This window comes from Nyctibius grandis, chromosome 5 (genome assembly GCF_013368605.1).
Source record: "Nyctibius grandis isolate bNycGra1 chromosome 5, bNycGra1.pri, whole genome shotgun sequence".
Lineage (NCBI taxonomy): Eukaryota > Metazoa > Chordata > Aves > Nyctibiiformes > Nyctibiidae > Nyctibius > Nyctibius grandis.
In genome coordinates, this window is record NC_090662.1 from 46,942,274 (window position 1) to 46,964,223 (window position 21,950).

Here is a 21,950-nt window from a genome sequence, read left to right on the forward strand (position 1 = left end):
CCAACTTGTAGTAATCAATTCAGAGTCTGTCACTTTCTAGGTGGGTGTTGCATTATGATTGCAGTTTCTAAGTTTTTTAAAATTAAAAGGAACAATAACTACATGATGCTGTTGTTAATATATACCGCTCCAGTCTTTTGTTGGGAACGACAGAGTCCCGCATACCCAAGGAAGTCCTCTGAGAAAGCCCACGCACCTTTTGATGAGGGAGGAAAATGTAAACTCTGAAGTATAGCTGAGCATCTGGCATGCATCCTTCAGATGGATATACCACAGATGCTTATCCAAACATGGATAAAAAGTGATTGTATGTAAGAGCTATTGAGAGAAGAACTGCCACTGATGCTGAAAATTTGGCTTAATGGATAAAATTCCGTTTCTCTTAAATGACTTGGAAGCTTGAACTCCCAGTTGGAAAGGAACATTTTGGTTCCTTTCACATGGATAGTAAAGTCCTTAGGACATGGGCGGTCTTTTCTCTAGGAAATACCCACTACATCCATGAATATGTGAGCCAGTTGCTCTCATTAGTGTTCCCCCAGCTTTTCAGGTAAGGTTCTGACTTTGCCTCTTTCCCCTTGGCTCTTTGAACCTGGTAAATTGCCATGTTCTTTTTGCATTTGTGGTATGAGGAAAAGCTGCATAATTCCTGCAAAAAATGACCTAGCGTCTTAACAAAAAACTTGGATACACCCCCAAAACTTTTCAACAACCAGCCTCGCAATTTATTCTAACAAAACATTGGAACCGAAGAGATCCATCTTCATAGAAATGTATTTTATACTCTACTGCGAGAATAAATTGTGGAAACAGACATATGCCGCAAGAACTACTGTCTTTGAAAGAGAAATGTTGCTGTCTGGAACGCTTTATTGGACTGTTCAGTGTAACGTTATACTTCTTGTCTCAAAAGCAACCTTGTTACCCCTCCTAGAGATATTGTTGTGCCTGAAAGGAAGGAGGAAAGCAACTTGGGTCATCCTAGTGATCATTTCTAAGCAGTATTCTCCTCTTTTTTTTCCTCTCTCTTGCATCTGCAAGTTCTAATCTATTATTCCTCCCTTTAAAACAGTTCCTGTAATTCTGAACATATTTCAGCCTTTTCCTCTTTGCTGGGACTGTTAGGAAGGTACTAAGCAATGAATTGCAGAAGGTTGCGTTCGGCAGGATCCCACATGATGGGCTGCAAGGCTGAAGGCAAAACCAAATCCTTCCAACCGTTCCTGATGTGAGGAGGGATTTTACACTGAATGTTTTGTGCTTTGTGGTTTTTATACTATTTGCTTTTGTGACAGTGTGGTGAGAAAGACCCGTGTTACTGTTTCACAGAAAACAGCCTAGTAGTTGTGTATGCATGTCTGTTAATTGATTTCCACTGAAACACAACCTGGAAAAAAAAACAGTCATGACTTGGATTAAAGGGCAAACAGTATTTGTGGGACCCTGATTGTCAGGGGTGAAATGCTGAGCAGTATAACTTGCTTTGCAGCCATCACATATCTTGTCATTTGGCTCCATACAGGATAGTTGCTGTGGACTCCAGTTGCTGCAACAGACTTGAGGTTATCAAGGATTTAAGCTGGGCAACTTGTGGCAGATATCTCATATTGTTCATTTGAATGCTTTGTTTAACAGTAGGAGTTTGAGATGTAATCCTGTTAATTTTCTGTGGGGCTTTCAAAATTGCATTTTTAAAAGGTAAAAAAAAATGATTAAAATATAACACCATGTCTTGTTTGCTTTCACAGCAAGAAAAACTGGGTGATATCTGCTTCTCCCTCCGTTACGTGCCTACTGCTGGCAAACTGACTGTTGTCATTCTGGAGGCAAAGAACCTGAAGAAGATGGATGTCGGTGGGCTATCAGGTACGTGCATGAAAGTCTGCTTGTAGATATTACAGGCTTGTAAAGGCAGAAAATCAACTCATTTTCTATTGGCGATCTCTTGGTTGATAAGGTAAGGGCTCTTGTTCACTGTCTGAAAAATGCAGTGTGTGTTTTCTGAAAGTTAGGGCATGACTGAGTATATCAGAACTCATTCTAGCTTAAAAAAAGGAATTTCATTATGCATTGCGTTCCACTCCAAGACAAGGTCTGAAGAGTTAAACAGTCGGATGACAGTGCAAGCTGTCTGTACTTTCCTTCTCTCCTGTTGCCTGGAGATAAATACAGCTATTCAGGCAAGAGAAAAAAATCTGACTATAATTCCTATTGTCTGTTTAATCTCACAAAACGAGCTTTTCCCTGCGATGCTGATGATAATAGCTAATAGAGGAACTCACCACAGGTGACCATGCTGACTGATGGTTGAGGTGCTAGGATAATTGTTTCTACATTTGAAGGGCTCAGGTCTGATTGCTGCCTTGCGCAGTGTTGGGAGTGCTCTGCATTTGCACGTACACCAGCATTCAAAATGACAGTCTTGCACTTGTGGTAGTCAGTGAAGTTGATATCTCCAATATGCTCAGTACCTACAAATAGTCCTCAGACTTTCCTCATAGTAAGGCTATACAAACTGTGAGGGAGATGATGTATGCCATCTCTAAGGGAGGGTGCAGTCAGCACACATGACATCAGGGCTGTGTCTCTGTGGTAGGGCTGTGTCCCAGGGACCTGGTAGAGCTCCATATAGGCTTCTGTTCTCTGCTGTGTCTGGAATTTGGACACAAATTACTGTCTAAATTGCCAATTAGCTGAGACCAAATTAAATAACATGATGCTTTGTAAGGAGAGGTCTTTCCAGGAGAATTTTATTTTATATACCTTCTGTTTTAAAAAGACAGTTTCTACCATCCATTGAGAATGAGGATATTTCCAGTGCAGCTCTAGAACTGAAAATTTTTACAGCTGTCACTAACATACAGATGATGTAATTGCTTATTTTTAAATTAGCAAGTGACAAGAAAAAAGCATTTTGCTTTTATTTTCTTATAATCTTTGCACAAGGTAAGAGTAATATCCAAAATACACAGAGAAATGGGAACCTGCTAAAAGCAAGCCTGAAGATTTTATTTACCACTTCTGATGAACGGTAACAGGAGGACCCTCACAAAGTGAGGAGAAACAAAGTCTCTTACCAGTGACCGGTTATCTTTTTTTTTATTTTACTTGCTTCTAAAGTCTTCCACTGCACAGCAACAGACATAATAAAGTAAAATACATAAAAATATTGATGTAGTCATTGCCTTAGTCAAGTCTAGCTTTATCTTGTCTAAAATGGACACTGGATTAGGACACACCACTAATAGTTTCCCTAACACTTGTACTGAACCAATTGCAAATTAATGTTCTTAAGCACGTTTACTTCCTAATTGTTTCCTAATGAAAGATTAGATTCTCATAATGAGGAAGTGTGGGGTTTTTTGACTGAAGTGTAGCTCTAAGAGCCAGAGCATCTATATGCTTTTTCAAGCTTGGCGAGAAATGTGATGGATAATGAGTACTCAGCTCATAAGAAAAGAAAGAAACGGGCAGGGGAAGCACTAATGAACTGAAGGCCTTCCACAAACTTCAGATGGAAAATATAATGCATTGTGTTGGAAATAACTACAAGGAAATGAATGGGCTTGCTCTCCTCTGTGTGCTGAAGCACATAGAGGACATTTAAATATATTTCTAGGGGATGACAGGTTTTGTTCTCCTTTTTTAGAGCCGTGCCAAACTAGAAACATCATGTTCTCTCAGAAACAAACAAACCTAATAGGATACCATGGTGGTAGCAGGAATTCAAAAGTCACTGACAGTGATAAATGGCAGTTAGTATGGTATTCCTGAGGTAGTAATTATAGATGAAATAATGTTGATTTAAAGGGGATCCAGTATCTTTCATTAGGGAATTTCTCTTTTTGAATAACTCATGCAGAAATAACTTTTGAAATCAAGCTCAGATTCTGTTGTCATTATTCACACTAAATAGTACCTACTCTCAAAGTACAGTACTGCTAAGTGGTAATGAAGGCGACAGGATTTTATCTCGATTAGTGAACAGTTTCCCCACTAGTTTTGTTATTTTCTCTAGATGCTAAAATTGCTTTTCATTTTGCAAAACTGAAAGTTTTGCATTGCAGTGGAGGTGGGAAAATGTTAACAATCAAATGTGATCTCAAACTGAATGTTACCTATATACTCAACAGCACTTACTATCACCAAGGGAAAGCCATTAGCAAGAGGTGAAAATTATGTAGCTGACACAGATGGGGAAAAAAAATCTTAGCAGTTTGACAAAAATAGGCCAAAAGTATCTAGTCTTTGAATTTAGAATATGTCTTTTTGTTATTCTTACCTATTTTGGAGAAGATGCTGGAAAATCAGAAGACAGACATTTGGAAAGGGCTCTGCTTTCTCTTGCATCCAGTCTTTATGCCTCTCTGTGGAGTTTACCTGCCTTGCAGAAAGGAGGAGCAAGGCCCTGGCTCCTGCAGGAGGTCTGACATGGCTCTGCCAAGCATTCACAACACAGCGGCGGGCGACCTTGCAATCTCCTTCTGGCTGCTTCTCTCCACATCTTGAGTATTACTGCTGCTAGTAAATATCTGCTATACCTTTGCACCTCAACGATATGGAAAGCTTTAGCATTTATATTTTCTTTAGTCTCAATACAAATGACCAGTCACTGTGGCTTAGTAGTCTTCTGAACTTCCATTTAGAGATTTATTAAATCCATAATTGTGGTCAATCGGACTTAAATACATGCCTGATTTTTAGCATATATTTTTATGTTGGGCAGATAGAGAGCCCAGTTACAAAAGTACCTATCAAAAGCAAGAGACCGATCAAAGTAGACTGAGAGTACTACCTTTCCTAGCATTTCTACAGGGCTTCTACTGGTGAAACCTTAATCCTGCTAGTCAGCATATATATCCCATTTAATTGTTACTACAGTTGCAAAAAAAAACCCCTTTATCTCCAGTGTTTTGAACTTTTCCGTAAATTGTATTATCAGTAAAAAGCCAAGCACAAATTACTTTGGAAACAGACAATAAAAGACAATAGACTAATCATCAAATTCATTAGACTCCTTGTAACAATACCAGATCACCCATCTGAGCAATAAACTCCCAGGTCTTAAACTTCATTGCAACATCAGGCTGTGACTAAAGCAAACCTTGGCTCAAACACTGGAACTGTTCAGCCTGAGCTCATCAAGTCACTACAACAAGTGGAAATTATTACTTCTGGTGAGCAAGGGCCTCTGGCAAACAATTACGCATGTTTTAAAATGACAGTTTAATTATTTAAATTATATTCAAATGCGTTTTTAATGAATCTGACATCTGGCAGGTGATATGTAGGAATGTAAGCTATAAATAATTTTTTTTTATTTGTCTGAATTTGGTAAACTCGGGTTACATGGCCTTATAAGTATCCTTCACCCAAAATGTCTACAAGACTTAGAAGCTTAGGTCTTACAGCAAATAAAGCGAACTTAGACTCCCAAGTCACTGTGCTGTTTTTTTTTTTTTTTATTTCATTTAGATGATTTGCAAAACTGGAAGATTTCAAAACCGGTTTGCAGTTTAGTCTCTCCAGACAGGCCATAGAGACATAGTCTGACTAATTCCTCGATAAGGGCACAATGCAGCTCAATAATGCTGTTCGGTTCACAAGGGTTGTCTATGAAGTATGATACTCTATTCAGGTTTACAATCTCTTCTTCTCCAGAAAGAGGGTAGGAATTATCTGCAGCTCCCCTATGAGATACTCATTTAAATCAAAGTGGTAGTGATTTCAAAGCGTATTTAAATGAGTATGAAACTTTTATCTAAATTCATTTTAATCTTGCTTTGTATTTGTAGCTTTTACTTATTTTCTAAAGAAAAAACGGTTGCTTAACCCTCAGCACATCTGACTAGCAGCTAAATGTGGTCTGTGTAATAAATATGGTGCTTCTTTTTATTACATAGGAAGATTCCCAATACTAATACACGTTATGCAAGCAGTTCTATAGATTTCCATGTATTTAGTCATACCCTCCATTTGTATTCATTTTTGTTCCTAACATGAAATAAAAGCTTTCATTTCAGCTTCCGGCAGCTTTCCCTGCTTTGACCAAGCCAATTATTGAAATAAATTACTTGAATACATTAAAAAGCATTTTCCCTCTGAACCTTCAGGAGAAACCAGGGCTGGCACCTGGACAGACTGTTGTTATGGGTGTTTAGCTACCCAGGCCCTTCAGCTTAAATGCCTTTTTTAAGAACTTCAGCGGCTGTATATATTATTGGCAAAATACTGTTTTATATCAAAAAGTCATCTCTTAGTAGCTGGTAATAAGTGTCAGCCTTAAATTTCAGTATGATTTATTCCGTCTAAAAATCTTTGAAAGCTAATGTGGTTTTGTTCTCTGTGTATTATTTTAGTATGCTTAGCTTTTAGTCAGTCTAGTTACCAGGAGTGTATCCTCATAGCAAGCAATGTACCCTCCCATTATCTCCTCAGCACTGCTGCCTCTCACCACTCTCCATGGTTAGACCCCGAGCGTCAACGAGGAGGAGATGCCTTAGCTGGCATGGGCTCAGGTATTGCCTTAGGAACTGTTGCCAAGTAGCAAATATTATAGCAGATCCTAAACTGTACCTATTTATGCCAAATTAATGCTTAGGAAGAACTGCAAGGAGAAGAGGATTCTGATTGCATTCATGTGCTCTTCCTTCTGCAGTAGGCTGCAGATACAGCCATGAAAGAGAAAGCGGCCCGTAATCCCATGCATTGTGTGTGAAAGCTAATCTCAATATTTATGAGTTATAAATAGAAAATACACACCACCTCTGTACCTGCCAAGCAAATACTATAAATCAGAACCGTCTCTGAGGATCAAATGGTACTACAGCAGAAATAAAGCTAGTTTTCTACAATTAGACATTTATTTTAAATATTGTATTCAAATTCAAAAGGCTTGGTTGGATGTCTTAGAAAAGAAGTGAAAAATTAAAAATTGTTTAGACACCAGCTCTTTGAAGACAGAGTGAATGCTCATGAATTATGCAGTCAGAGCATTCACTTTAATAACTTCATTAAAACATAAGAAACCTTAAAAGCTAGCTCACAGGAATGCAATATTATGGGAAGAGAAATACACCATTAGTGCCAGGGCCTTGCTATAAGCCATATTGTAAGCATAACTCAGTGAACATTAAGGGAAAAGAAAACAGCCTTATTAAAAGATAAAAGTAAAAATAAACAACAAACACCACCAGCACAACAGCTGCTTTTGCAACGAGCCTAATCCTAAAGAATCCAGCACAGATCAGTACCAAGAAATATTTTAAGATCTCTACTTACTGTGAGCATTTCTGCAAAATCTAATATCTCAGTATCTCTACTGTAATACGCTGGGAGAGCTTCCAACAGTGAATGGATGCAGCAATACATCTCTCTAACACTTGCAAAGTGGTCTCACAGCGTCACAGTAAATTCACTGAGGGCTCTGACAGTGGTGATGGGATCACTCACTAAATCTCCATCATGTTGAAATCTTCCGCTACTGCCTGTAAGAACGTTCCTGGTGGTGACATCTTCACTAAGATCTTAGGGTGTGGTTTCTTCTAATCCCAACTCAAGCCTTCAACATCAAACCACCTTCTTCCTCAAGTTAAAAGCTGAAGGCGGCAATTCCAAAATCAAAGCGTATTCCAAATTACAATGTATTTGTTATAGAAGGCATGTTAAAGGATACATAAACTCTCATATTCCAGGGCATTTTGGAGAGTATTTGAGGAGCTGTCAGGTAATTGTCCATTTTGGAGCGAGTACACAATTTCCACTGAATCAGATGCTACAGGTTATTGCACACAATAATGTATTGTATTAGATGAACCATCAAACGTGGCAATTCCTACAAAGAAGCAGAGTCAAATTGTTCTGCTCTTTTTTCCTTCTATGCTTAAAATGAGGAAAAAGAGATTGTGCCTGCTGATTACTAGTGAAGTTGTATAAAACCTGTAGGCTTTGCTCTGAGAAACCTTAGGACAAACACTGTGCTGAAAAAGGAGGTGTTTGAACAGCTTCTTGATTTGAGAAAGGAAAGAAAGCTTATTGTATGTGTACATCTTGATCGTACACACTGACCAAAGGTACAGGAAGTCAGCACCCAGCTGCGTGGGCTCTGCCAGCCAACAGTCATAATTTTCTGGCATTGCTATTGATTTCCCCCACAGTCCCTTCCCCAAAACAGAGAGCAGGAAGACTTCTTATTCTTTTAGTTGAATAGCCACATCTAAATAATGCATTTTGTGTGTGTTTATATGTGTGCTTCTTCCTGATTAAATTATAGTATGTTTTTATTTGGTTATGCAGTCCCAAAGCAAGTGTGAAGATGTGTGTGTTAATTACTTATATGAAAATGAGATGGTTAATACTTTAGGTTTTCAAGCTCTACAAGAATTTCATAGCTATGTGAGTGTAAAATGCATGTAGAAATACTGTAGATAGATTCTAGAGTCCTTAGGGAAATTAGTCAGTTCTCTTACAAGTAAGTTTAACTTATTTTTACTCTCTGAAAATTGCAGCCTGTGTCTTTTCTTTTAATAGGTTTGAAGAAAAAAAACTAAAATATGAATTCAAAAAGAAAATGTCTTTTTTCATCTCTATAAATGCAGTTTAGATCAGTGCTTGAATGGTCACAGACAGTGAGGAAAGTATAATTGAGGGTATTTTCTTCTCAGGACTGTGTAAAGTCACGCAGGTTATTAAGACAGCATGATGAGCATTTTATCAGCACTGTGACGCAGTTGAAGTTTGTTGAAGTTTGTAGGACTTTCTGAAGAAATAGAAACAACTTTAAATTCAAGTTTATATGTTACTTTAAATCCCACATGCCTTTTTTGTTTGTTTAATCCCATGTGGGCAAGAAAGATATTTAATTTCTGATAGATCTTTATGTGGTTACTTCTTGTAGCTCTCCTGACTCTTTCCAACATGTAACTCCTTTGTGTGCACATCTCAATGGAAAGAAACATTTCATAAATTAGACCCTTCATCCTGATCCTGAATTATCCCTGAAGGGAGCAGGAGTTGTACGCTGAGAAGGGAACTGCCCCTCTCCTCTGGTACACTGTGCTGAAAATACATCTGTGACGACAGAGAAAGTGTACACTTCAGTGTAAGGAGAGAGAGAGAGGAAAACAAGTGGTTTCAGTTCTTTGTCAGTATCATTATTTATATGCTTTATGGGTGATAGTTGTTCAAATCTGTTCACACACTTGGCAAGTGAAGCTTTCCACTGGCAGCTGCAAGATGCTTATCTTTCAACAAAAATAAAAAAGAAGTTTTCCCCTTGCCAATTCCAGAATTTATTTTCCAAAACCTTTCTCACTGAAGGTGGAAGGCAAGTCCTGCCCTCTTTTCTATTGATGCAGTTCCCCAGAAAGGTCCCGTTACCCTTCTCAAGGTAACAGAAGAGGCATATAATCTCGTTGCTGATTGAGATTGAGGTGCCAACATTCAGTTATTCATTGTGCCTTTTGAGTGTCTCAGGAGAGTGATACGACTCTCAGTGGGGTTCTCTTTCTAAACATTTTATCCCTCGTTTTACTGCCATGATGCTATTGATGAGGTAGAAAAGCCAGCATTTGGCCTTTGTTTCTTCCTTCCAGCACAGGCCACACTGCCTTAGAGCCATCTTGTTCTAGTTGAGTCAGTCAGGGGCGTTTGATTAACCACAAATTACCTGTCAACAAGGTGCAAAAGTGAAGCCCAGAAATGTCAGTTTTCCCCTGTAAAGAAGTTTGTGTGTGGTGGAGGTAAGAATTTATATGGGTTTAATTCCTGGCTACCATTTCTTCTGCTTTTGTTTGTTAGCTGTGAAAGTCAACGCAGCGGGTGTCCTGTCTTCATGAGGGTCTTCTGTATCATCATTAAGGCATCTTTATGTCTTCTTCGTAATAAACTGAATAACAGAATCACAGAAACACAGAATCACAGAATGTTAGGGATTGGAAGGGACCTCGAAAGATAATCTAGTCCAATCCCCCTGCCGGAGCAGGATTGCCTAGACCATATCACACAGGAACGCGTCCAGGCGGGTTTTGAATGTCTCCAGAGAAGGAGACTCCACAACCTCTCTGGGCAGCCTGTTCCAGTGTTCGGTCGCTCTTCAGACATATTATTGGAAAGTGTATGTGTCACTTTGTGAAACTTTCAGATGTGTTGAAGGGGAAAATAAGGCTGGGTATGAGTGAAGTATCTACACAAGCAACACCTTTATTTAGATATTTAGTTTAGGACAGTTAAGGTGCTAGGCAATTGTTTTACAGGTAAGATTTTTTAGATAAGATATGTGTTTTAAAGATAAGAGAGGAATCTGGTCTTTCTTTTTTCTCTCTTAATGATATGATTGGTTTTAAACTAAGAACTGTGGGGTTTTTCCTCCATTATACCAGTCCTGTTGATAAAATGGTGCCAGATGTGTTTATCTCAACTGATGGATCTATCACCAATATAATCCAAGAGTAAAACTGGTACTATGGAGGAAACCTCTCCTGACATTTTATGGTTGTTAGTGCAGTGACTTTAGTTCATAGAAGGAGATTAAGATTTTCTTCCTCTTTTGTTTATTAAGCTATCTTTTTTCTGTCTTGTTGATGAATATGCTATTGCTCATTCCCCACATGAATTCCTTTTGTTTCTGCTCAGCTGTCTTCAGGTTTACAAATAGCAACAATTTTTACTCTCTTTAAATCAAAATAATTTATGTGCAGGGGTTTCTTGTGACATCCCAACACATAGATACTAATGTAATTGTTATTGAATAGTAAAATGTATAACTCTCATTAAGGAAAGACACAAATAAAGCACAGATCACATAGCATCTGTCCAGTGTGCATGCCAGCAGACATAAACTTCTTTATTTGACTGCAAAATTCAAATGTTATGTAACACAGTTGACCAATGTGCAGTGGGTAGCATTTAGAGGTTTTCTTGCAAAACATGCCTAAAACAAAGTCTGTCATAAAGAATCCCACCTACTGCAAAGATCAGCTGTTTTCTACTTTTTTGTGAGGCAGAAAGGAGGACTTGTAAACTCTGTGTTATGAGCTTTGTCACAACATAATCTCTTTCAGATTTGAGCTTGTCAAAAACCAAATAAAGAGACAGATATACATTATAAAACTGCGCATGATCTCATATTAGGCAGAACCAAATTTTAATTCCTGTCCTGTAAGTAGTGACACATGAGGATTTCAGGATCCAAATGTAATCTCTGCAGCTCAGCAGTATCTCTGTAGGATCTTCTTCAGGTTGGAGAAGTAAGGGGTTCTGTTTAATCTCAGCTATGAAGCCCAATTCGTGGGACCTCTTTTTCTTCAGACTCCCGGTGGTATCACAGAACAATTTACATATACAGGTCTGCAGGTTAAATCCGCTTTTCCAGTGAAGAGAATATGATAATGTCCTGATTGAGCCCTAGTGAGAAAGCATCTTAAATTCTGTTTGAGCCTCTCCAGAAGTCTTTGCAGTACAGGTGGCTCCAGGGCCAGTCTCATTACAACGTTATTGTGAGGGGATGCATTCCTGCAGTAAGTCCCAGGAAGCTGGGTTGGAGTACTGGGCTATATCGGTTGCTTCCCATCAGCAAACTGTCACATGCTTGTCAACATTTGAGGGATGCTAAAAGTAGCAATTATAAGAGCATGCAAGATAACAGTGTTTTTAGTTCAGGAGCCCTGGCTTTGTGGGATGTGAAGAAATGCTTATGTAAGGATGTGACAGCATCAGCAAGTCTTGCACTGCAAATTGTTCCAGCTGGTTGGGAGCTAAGTTAATTCAGGCTGCTCCCTCATGGCTGAAAAATAGAGGGGGAAATGTTTAATAAAAAAGAAGTGCATGTTACTTTACAAATGAGGTACTTGGGATCTGGATCTGGAAAGCTGTGGGAGCAAAGGTGTTTCTGGGAGAGGTTTCTGCGTTTGTCGTACAAAGTCACTTTCACTGGGGCTAAGCAAGCTTAAAGGGTATTGGACCAAACTCCTTCCTGGATGATGGAAGTTGGGGACTCGCTCAGCCATTCCCAGAGACTATCCATAGTGCCCCGTTGTTGAGGAACATCTACTTCTGGAAGTTATTCTCTGGCTTCTGGTCAGGAAATGAGCACTTGACAAGTACAATCTTTCCATCTGCTGCTTTGCTCAGTCTGTGTGTCTGGTAGTCCCTGCGGGAGAGCAGGTGAGTAATTTCTTAAATTGATCGAGTTCTTTGACCTGAATTAGTCAAGAAATAGACTCAAGCATGAAATAGATGTTGCTTTTATCTAATCTGGGCATAGATTGCATCTTTTTTATCAGGATTTGAATTCTTCTCACAACAAAATGGAGTACAGGAAGAGAATCCGCACCAAAGCATAGACAGTCATTTATGTTTTATAAATTAAATTATTCAGACAAGCACATCTTCCACATACACCAGTGCACGCTTTCCTTTGTCTAACTAATATACCTACAATATTATGAAATACCAGTTGCTGTAGTGCCTAGGTATTATGGTCCTCAGCTTCAGATTCCATGAGGTAGCAGGGGTATGGACTTGATAGCTTTTCAGCCTTGAGCTAGGTTTTGCACTGATGGAATGTTCCATTGCACTAAGAGTTGGCAAAAGCCCAAGGCCAACAGTAGTCCTCTAGTAATTTAAAATATAGTTCTGTGAGCAGTGAAATTATAAGGCATGATTTCCTTTAAATTTCAGATTGTGACTGAGTATTCTGATGTCCAATAAAATACATGCTTCAATTGAAACTTCATTTCCACAGTTTGAACATCCATAATATCTCTTTCACATACGTATTTTCTGGTGCGTAATGAGAGGTGAGACCATGTTGCAGCATTCACCTCATATAGGGGTATTTAGTATGCTCTCTCTATTCCACCTGGCTGCCTACTTTCACAAAGCTTGTAGGAATTTAATATCCTTGAGAGGCCTGTGATCCTGTCAAGTTTGATAGACACTGGCCAATATACTAAAAACGTATGGAAAGTGGGCAGTCAGTCACCAGGCTGATACTTGCAGACAAAGAAGACAGAATGATTACCTACAGTGTGTTTCCTTGGGAACCCAAACAAAAAAAAAAGTACTTTGTTTTATTGCAAATCCAGTGACAAACATGCTTTGATGATTCATATTTAAATCTATTCTCATTTTCTTGCTGTGTGTTTTTTTTTCTTTCTTTCTAATACATGGATGAGGCAAATAAATAATTTTTTTAAAAAATCTATATAGCTGCTTCAAATCATTCCATTACTTCCTCTCTAGTTTTAATTACATTCCATGCATAGGAGACCCTGAATCTGAATAACCTAAGCCATACCCTGATTTTAGAAAACAAATTTTGGCTGTTGGCATCGCACTTCAGCAAAGAGCATGGTCCACAAGCATTCCATTGCTGTCCATTTGCGTACAGGTTTGCTTTCTGCAGAGCATTCGCAGGATATGCACTTTGGCTTTTCTTGTTTACATGCTGTTTGCTGTATTTTCTCTTTGTTTACAATTCCAGCATGTTTGAATCCTGATTGATAGGTTAAATGGAAGACTAGCATCAGCCACAGTGCTGCTGCCTGACCTATCCAGGATGCGCATCTTACTTTTAGAAAAGCCCAGTCATTTTTCACCAGCACTTCAAGGTACATTCAGATCTGCTTTGGCATCTATGCAGCCCTGCATAATATCAAGCAGGGGACATCCTGTCTGAGAGAACAGATTGTTTGTTCAATTATATTCCTGAAATTGAGTTAAATTTCCATGAAATCTGCTTCAAATGTGAAGAACCCTAAGGCAATGGGGGCTTTTTTGTTTATTTGACTTATATTATAGCAATCAGGCATAGTAAATGAGATGCATTGTATAAGCACGTGTTCTGTGTGCCATTTATGGCTGTTTATCATCTCATGTGTTTGATAAGAGTGAAGTAAGTAAATTGATAGTGCTGCCATCTATAGACAAAGTTACTGTACTCAGCTTGATGAGAAAGGTGGAGGAGCTTGGATTTCTCTAAAATTTTGTTAATGATGTTATATTGTAACCAAAGAGAATACAGAAAAGCTCTAAGCTGCTTCTCAGTATGATTGATGACAATTCCTCATTAATGGTGATCAAATTTTATGTCACTGGCTTGGGTTTCCAAAGTTTGACACAGCAATGAAACAGTCCTTTAGTATCTTTGGGTCAGACTTGGTTACAAGCACTGTCTCAGGACCATTGCTAATCTCACTGGACTGAGAAGTGTATCTTACTAGTCAGGATCGTGTCTGGTATATTGAAAAGGATGGTAGCCTTCCTGGAACACACAGCATTTCAGTCCATTTTTTGGTAAAAGGACAGATGGTGCAATTTTTCTGGCAGAGATCCAAGCATCCATATGGTACAACAGTGTTCTGTATTAATTCCAGTGTTGTTTCATTGAAAGATAACATTCTGGTCAAATGCAAGACGTTCATGCTCGGTTTTATATTTTTACCTTTGTTTTTCTCTGTTAATTTTTATTTATTCTCAGAAGTATAAAAGCCGTCTTCTCCATCTGCTAGTTTTATCTTTCCATGTACACTGAATGTTTATTTTCCTCTTTGTCTCTCAAATTGCATGCATATCTCAAGAAGTGAAAAGTGACTGTAACACGCAGAGTTAGATTCTGACATTCCACAACATACCAATAAAACATACTTTCAGATTGTCCCACTGATTTCCATCAGGTGAAGTTTCTATTTTATCGTGTAAAGTGTGATAGAACTCAGATTTTGGATTTTGTAGTGCTGTTTTGTTTAAACACTTACATGGCCACAGAACTAGTAAAGGCTTTGGCTATTGCTGGAGTACTCTGTGTTGACTGAATGTTTGTTCTGCTTGTGCGTAAATGAATGCCACCTTTTTGCCTCTGGGAAACAAGGAACGTTCCCTATCATTGTCTGTGTTCTTTATTTCTTGTCAACAATTTCTATGTGAATTTTATATGGGGATAATAAAATAGTCTGAATAGCACATATTCCTAAATGATCTGCAAGCCATATTAAAGAGAAAAACAGCAGCAATTAGCGAGTGTCTCACAAACTAATCAGAATGAAAGAAATAAGGCATATAAGCAACAGTAAATCACTTAATGACTTAATCAGGTTAGCATGATAAATAAAGATATTTGGCAAGATGGAAAAAAAATCTAAATAATTACAGTGAAAAGTATTTGAAAGGAATTGCATGCAAGCTGCCAGGAAGACAAAAATTTGGGGTTTGTAAAAGACACAGAGAGTTGCCATCTATGCGTCACCAAAGACCAGACAAGCTAACACAGTCACATCACGGTCTTGACAATGGTCGTAAAACACAAACCACTGTAGAACAGCATGAGATTTTCAATAGCCACACTAAATCCCCATAAAGCTTGCCTTTCCCTCTCCAAAGTCCTGGTAAGCTGAAGCATTAATATTAATTCAAATGCATATTTTCAAACTTCACATCAACAGATTTGGCAGCATATGCTGACATCAGACCTCCAGTTCTACTCTGTTACGGGCATGAAGCTCAATAGATAACATACAAATAAATTAAAGGCCATGTAGGGCAAGGCAAGCCTTACTAAAATGATCAGGAACTTCTGCTAACATTTTTATTTCAAATAATCTTGTTGCTGATTGAGACAATCAGCCAAGACTATACCCTGGTGGATAGGAAATGCCCAGAGGAGGTGGAGGATTAAGTTCCCTCGTGTTAAGTAGGAACAAGACCATGGTTCCTGCTTCCCTGGCACCTGCTCTGCTCATGAAAACATAGCCCTCAGAAGCACCTTCTCTGTTTCTAGGGACAGCTACATTTTTTTACCAAGCATGCAAAGGCTGTACTTTTTGCAGAGCTCAGTCGCAACTTCTCAGTCAGTCTCTGTGCTAAGCATGAGTTGAGCATGACAACCAGGGTGCATCCCAGAGGGATCTGAAGTGTGCAATTTTTCACACCCCTAAATGTTTAGGAGAGTGAGGACATCTCCACATGTTAGGTGACCAAATGAACACGTTCTGTGGGTGTGGTGTTGGACAGTTAGAAAAAAATATTTTTCCAGAAGACACTGACGTGTATGTCCTCTCACGTGCATGTGTAAGGTCTTTTTACATTTACTCTTTTCGATACCCAGCATGTGCCAATGTTGTTCTGTATGCACATAAATGCTACTTTGAGCCTTAGGGTTAACTCTTCCCAGTTTTGCTAGTAACTTCTTGTTTGACCATATGTAAAGGTATTTGGCTAAGTCTGACCTTGGAGAGCATTTCTTTGTGCCTTTGTTTGCACTCATCTCCAGTGTGGGACAGGATTGCCTCTTATCGTATAGAGCCAACGTCCAACCTAAAGGGGCCTCTTGAGTGCTACTGTGACAGTAATAACAATAGTAAGTCTTGAATTTACTGATTTTTCCCTCCTCCTTCCATTTGTGCTCAGATACCTTTCTTCCGAGTGTGTTGTATATTATTTGTATCATGACTGTACTTAATTAAGATCTCCAGTCAGTTTGATCATGCTCATGCCTTTAAAAACATTACCCCAAAAGCCACATAGAAGAGTTTTAAATATTCTTCTTCCTTGCCATCACCTGAGCTGAATCAGGAATCTAGTGGATGAACAGGAAATGGTAAGCACTCCTTATGAAATGCATGGAGTTGGGTATTTTCTCAAGGGGGTTAACTTGTTTACAGTCACACAAGCCTGAGAATCCTTAGCCCAACACAGTTTAAAAACTCACAGCTGACAATGTACTCTGCAGTTTTTTATATTCACAGAAACTGAGGTACACAATTCTCCAGTTCAAAGTTGTAGCAGATTTTTTCACCTTATCTGTGTATTCAGTCTCACTGATTGAACGGAGGAGCATCTGTAGATTTCAAAGCAAATTTTGTTACATCTGTAGCTGAAACTGTCTCAAGTTCCTGTTGAATCAGATAATTCTTATCAGATATCCTTGAAGATGATAAGAAGATCAATGCCGTCTGCAAGTGCAAAGCAGCACAAAAATACAGTTCAGTGAAAAGCAGCTTCATTGTAATGCAAAAAACATCTCAGCACCCCAGCCATTCTGGGAGCGTGTGTGTAAGAGTTTGAGTGATTTGAATACAGGATTCCTGATACAATAATTTCTGCCACGCATGAGACCCGAAATGATTACTTGTCCCTGTAGAGTAAATGGACCTGCTCATCATGCGGGTCTTTGTAGAGATAATGTATACACCTGTTTAGAAGATTTAATAGTTGTGGTTGAAATACCAGGTCTGAAGCTCAAGGGTTAGGAGGGATGGCTAAGCTTTAAAATCACTTGGAAGCAGCTGATTTTAAGTTGCCATGGCAAAGGATTTTCAGACAATGAGAAGCTTTTACATTAATATCTTTGTAAGCCTTGTTGTGACAGAATTGTCTCTGTGAAGAGCAGTCTCTTTCTTGCTCCTGCTGACACACACACCGATAAAATCATAAAGTAATTATATAGTTCTACAATAATTTGGGGGTTTCTTCTCAGAGGGTTTTGCCACTGGTTTGGAGATTCCATCTCTGGTAGATTTTATAATAAGGAACTGTATTATTCAACATTTTGTTATCAAAAAATTATCAGGATACCACCTATGCTTGCAAAAAATACCAGTGTATGGAAATAGCAGTGATTTTCAGTTGTGTTCATCTATTAATTTTGAGCAATAACTGAATAAAACCTATCTGCTCTTAGTTTTCTTTGTTTGTTTGCTTTTCTTTTGCTTTTCTTTTTTTTTTTTGCTTTGAGGCTGTCATGGCTTGAGTTTTTTGCAGCATATATTTTACAAATAGGTTCTGTGATCCTCCTGCCGTCCTCCTCAGTAGCCAAAATATAGGCCTGAAAAAGTGTGTACCATCTAAGATTAGGCTGAGATAAGAAAAAAAGCTTCTCGGTTAGGGGAAATTTGTGGAGAATTTTGCAGGGATTTGTTCTGTTTCCCTTTTGGGAGGAGAGAGCGTCGTGTCTGCTCTTCTCAAGACAGTGTGGAGTTGTCCTGGTTGTTGCTGGTTAGATTTAAGGTTGCTCTCCTTTCGATCAGGACCAGAACCAGAGCCCGTTTCGGGGGTTAGCCGGCTATGGTTGGTTGCTCGTGTGCTCATTGAATCTCAATGCAGAGAGGACTGAAGGCCAGTACAATTATTGCTGTTTGTCTTTGCCAGCTGCCCAGAAGCTGAGAGCTGATGGAAATGGTGCTGGTAGCACAGTCTGTACGTCAGGAGCTGGGAATACTTGATACTTGCATCTCTTCACTGCCACCTCACAGAGGCTAACTGCGGTCTTGGGTGTTTCGGAGATAAGTTTTCTGAGATGCCACTTTTCCTGCCGGCTGCAGAGACAGTCAGAATGCAAAAGGGAACCTTTACAGGCCAAAATAGGGCTTTGGGGAAGCAGCACTGCATCTCTAGCAGCACTGAATCTCTGACATTCACGCCCAGTGGCACTTTGTCATACTGAAATGTAATGGGCTTCAGGACATAAAGTGAGGTGTATTTGTTCTGACACACTTTTAATTAAGGTTTTTATCACATTCTTTTTAATTTAGTTTTTACTTGACATTGACTGTTCCTTGTTTGGGATTCTGCAGGTCTGGAAAGCTTTCAGATAGGGCTTTAATTGGAGGCTTTTCAATGTAATTATTAGTTGTGCATTACATGGGAATGAAGCTGATTCTTTTAAGTTAGCACAGTATAAACACTTCATATACTCAACTGCTATGCTAATACACAGGTCTGGGATCTGCGTTACAGTACATCATCTCCACTGTCTATACTGCAACACAGACAGGCTGTTTACTCAGTTTAGTGACAGCAGCAGCACACAAGTAATTGGGGCCTGACAATTCTCTGTGGGTATCATTAATTTAGTGCTAGATTTTAGTCATAGGAGGTACCCAAATGCCATAACAACATACAAACATATTTAAACATAAACAGATTGAATGGATTACATAAATGGATCAATCACATTAATCTCAAATCCATATATTTTTAGATGTGTATTATTAGTTATGTGGAAGCATGGAGCAAACTGATGCACATGGATGGAAAAGAATACTTCGTACAGCAGTACGAGCTGTTAGTTGTTAACTCTTTGAAATCAGCCGAAGTATTTGAGTAAAGTGAATTATATAGGAAAGGTTTAGAGAGAACTGAAATCATGCGCAAGATTAATGATGTATTTGAAGGTCCCCAAAATAAAATAGCCCAAAGTTACAAAAAATAGCAAAACTATGTTGAGAGAAGATTTAGTAATAAGTGAAAAAAATACCCAGATATGAAATTAAGGATGCTGAATAGTGGGTGGGGATAAACTTAGTTTATGTAACAATATAATTTAGAAAGTGAAATACAAAAGTAGATGGGAAACTAAGAAATAACTGCATTGCAGCTTTCGCATATTCACAGCACTACCAAAAAGCTTGAGGTTTGTAATTTAAAGCAGCAATGAGGAACTGTTCACCTGGTATGGGAGCACAGTAGGGCTTAAATTCTCCAGTCTTTCTCCCGTCGTGAAACTGAAAATGTGCTCACCACATGACTGAAGACCTGGCATCCCCTTCCTATCAGTTCGCAAGCTGTGGGCAGAAAACGTTGCAGTCATAGGATGAATGTGCTTGTAGTCCGGCAGTAAGAGGAGCTCCGTAAGCCCGCAGGAAACCAAATAACAAGAAGGATGGCACGCAGTTCCTGCAGGCCTTGCCCCACTCCCTTCCCTCCTAGAAGACACATAGATAAGACCTTGCAGTCCAGGCAGCTGAGCCATGGATTTCCTGGAGGGTTCAATGCAGACACTCCCCAAACTGCAGGATGGCTTTCTAGCTTTCTTGTTGATTTTATTCTGCAAAGCCAAAGTCCTGTCTAAAGACTTTGGCTGATTTGAGCTGGAAGCATTGGAGCTGCTATTGATCTGAGTATGCAAGGTGGCCATTTATTTGGGGGAGGGAGTCCTTTGCCTTAGGGTAAGTTTATATTTAAAAGAACTATATCCTTTCAAGAGTAGATAGTGCTACTACTTTTCGAAATTGTGTAAATTGGGTTTGCATTTTCCAGATAAATCAGTTGCAATCCTGTCTCTGATATAGAAAAGCAAGGGCAATTTCTGCTGAATTGATTCACAGAGGTAGGAAGCTATGAATCAGCCGGTAGTGGTAAAGGGCATCAGCCAAACAGGCACCTAGCCAAATCACTAGAAAATATTTTTCAAAAACTTTTCAGTTGGACAAATGTCACTGAATCACACTAGATGTATCTAAGGAAATATCCGCTGCTGGGACAGCGTTTTGGTCTGTCGTGGGTACCTGAGAACACGTACAACTTCATGTAGGTAGTAGGAACAATATTATGAAGCTGATTATTTTGTGATTTAAATGATTAATCCTGTAATGTGTAAGATATTTTGGAATATGTATATAGCAGCATACCTGTTGTTGTTGTAGCAGTAATAATGGAAGTGAACATAAAAGAGTGAGTATGGAAGAAAAATAATGCTAGAAGAACTGCAACCAGAATTCATAGTTATGACAAATGAAAATGTGAGCAGAGGTGTGGGTTCCAGTTTGTTAGGCTCAGTGCTTTGGTCAATAATCTATAGTGTGTGGCTATTTATATAGTAAATAAAAACCTACAAATACTGCTTTTCTATTACTATGCAAATCCCTTGTGTGGGAGTAATGCTTCTGCAGGAGTGGTGCTGAACAGGTGCCATCCTCCCTCACTCCCACACCGTTTCCAAATCAGAATAATTTGTCGTTCTTATAACCAAGACACCCTGGAAGAAATGAATAAACATTCCACCTGTACAATATTAAATTGGCATTCTGCATCATATATGGCCAATCCTACAAGGCGTATGCATGTGCATGGGATACCTGTATGTATACATCGAATTAATAAACATGATGCAGAGTTTTGTCAAGTATTGACAGTATTTCAGCTTAGCAACAGGAAATTTCTGATTTAGGATAAAAAAATGAAGACTATGACTATATTACTAGAGCACTATAAGACTTACATGAGATTTGTGTCATACTTTATAGTAAAGTTCAGAAATCCAAAGTATGTCACTGGTCCCTGGAGCTCATGAGTTGGAAGAAGACAATACCAAAAATCACATCCATACCAATGTGCTTGGTATCATACTGTACCATTATCCAACATTTAAAAACTGGTTCCACATGGTTGCCTCTTGTGTGATAAAAAACAGGATTGGGTTGCAGGTAGGGAAAATGAAACAGCTCCATAGCTCAGTGTACTGTTAGATTTATACTGGAAACCTACAACTTTCCGGAGCAACAGGAACTTGCATCTGGTAGAAATGAACTGTGGCTGATTTCAGGTATTTATAGGGATACTAAGAAAACCATTCCTATTGCCAGTAATTGCAAATGCTTTCTCATCTGTTTTGGCTAGGTGGCATGCCTTATGAAAATTTGTGCAAACCATTTGTGTAATGCTTTTTGCATATTTTCCTCCTTTTCTCATTTTTATGGCTTCTCCAATAATGATGTGAGTTTGTACACAATTCAGTTATTTTGGATGAATCCTATTTTTATAACTTTACAAGTTACCTTGTGAATGAAAGAATAAACCAAAATTTTTACATAAAAATACTTTGATTTTTAAAAACTTTATATCCACCTTTCTATAGTGCTAATTTAATATACCCCACTGTACAGTACCATCACAGAAATGGAAGAGTGACAAATACCTTTATCATGTTATTCTGTTTTCATGGCATGTGTGAAAGAAATGTGTTACTTTTTTATCCAATACACTTAAATTACATACTCCTGGCTTATGCAGACAATATTTTTGTTGTTTTGTTGGTATAAAGGGTGTTTAATACCAAAATTCTAAAATATTGTTTGGCTGTTCTCTTTTACAACTGATCCTTATCCTCAGAGAATGATTTATGGACAGTTTGAAATAGCGATTTTGCATGCCCAACTTGGATTAAGCTAAGCATA

The 21,950-nt window shown here is 38.6% G+C and overlaps 1 protein-coding gene across 1 annotated transcript in view; it reads left to right on the forward strand.

The window, feature by feature from the left end:
• SYT1 (synaptotagmin 1) overlaps window positions 1–21,950 on the forward strand; it is a 289,650-nt gene that overhangs the window by 238,006 nt on the left and 29,694 nt on the right. Inside the window, exon 8 of the mRNA XM_068401570.1 lies at window positions 1,749–1,866. Coding sequence (XP_068257671.1) covers window positions 1,749–1,866 — 118 coding nt within the window. The remainder of the gene's footprint in view (window positions 1–1,748; window positions 1,867–21,950) is intronic.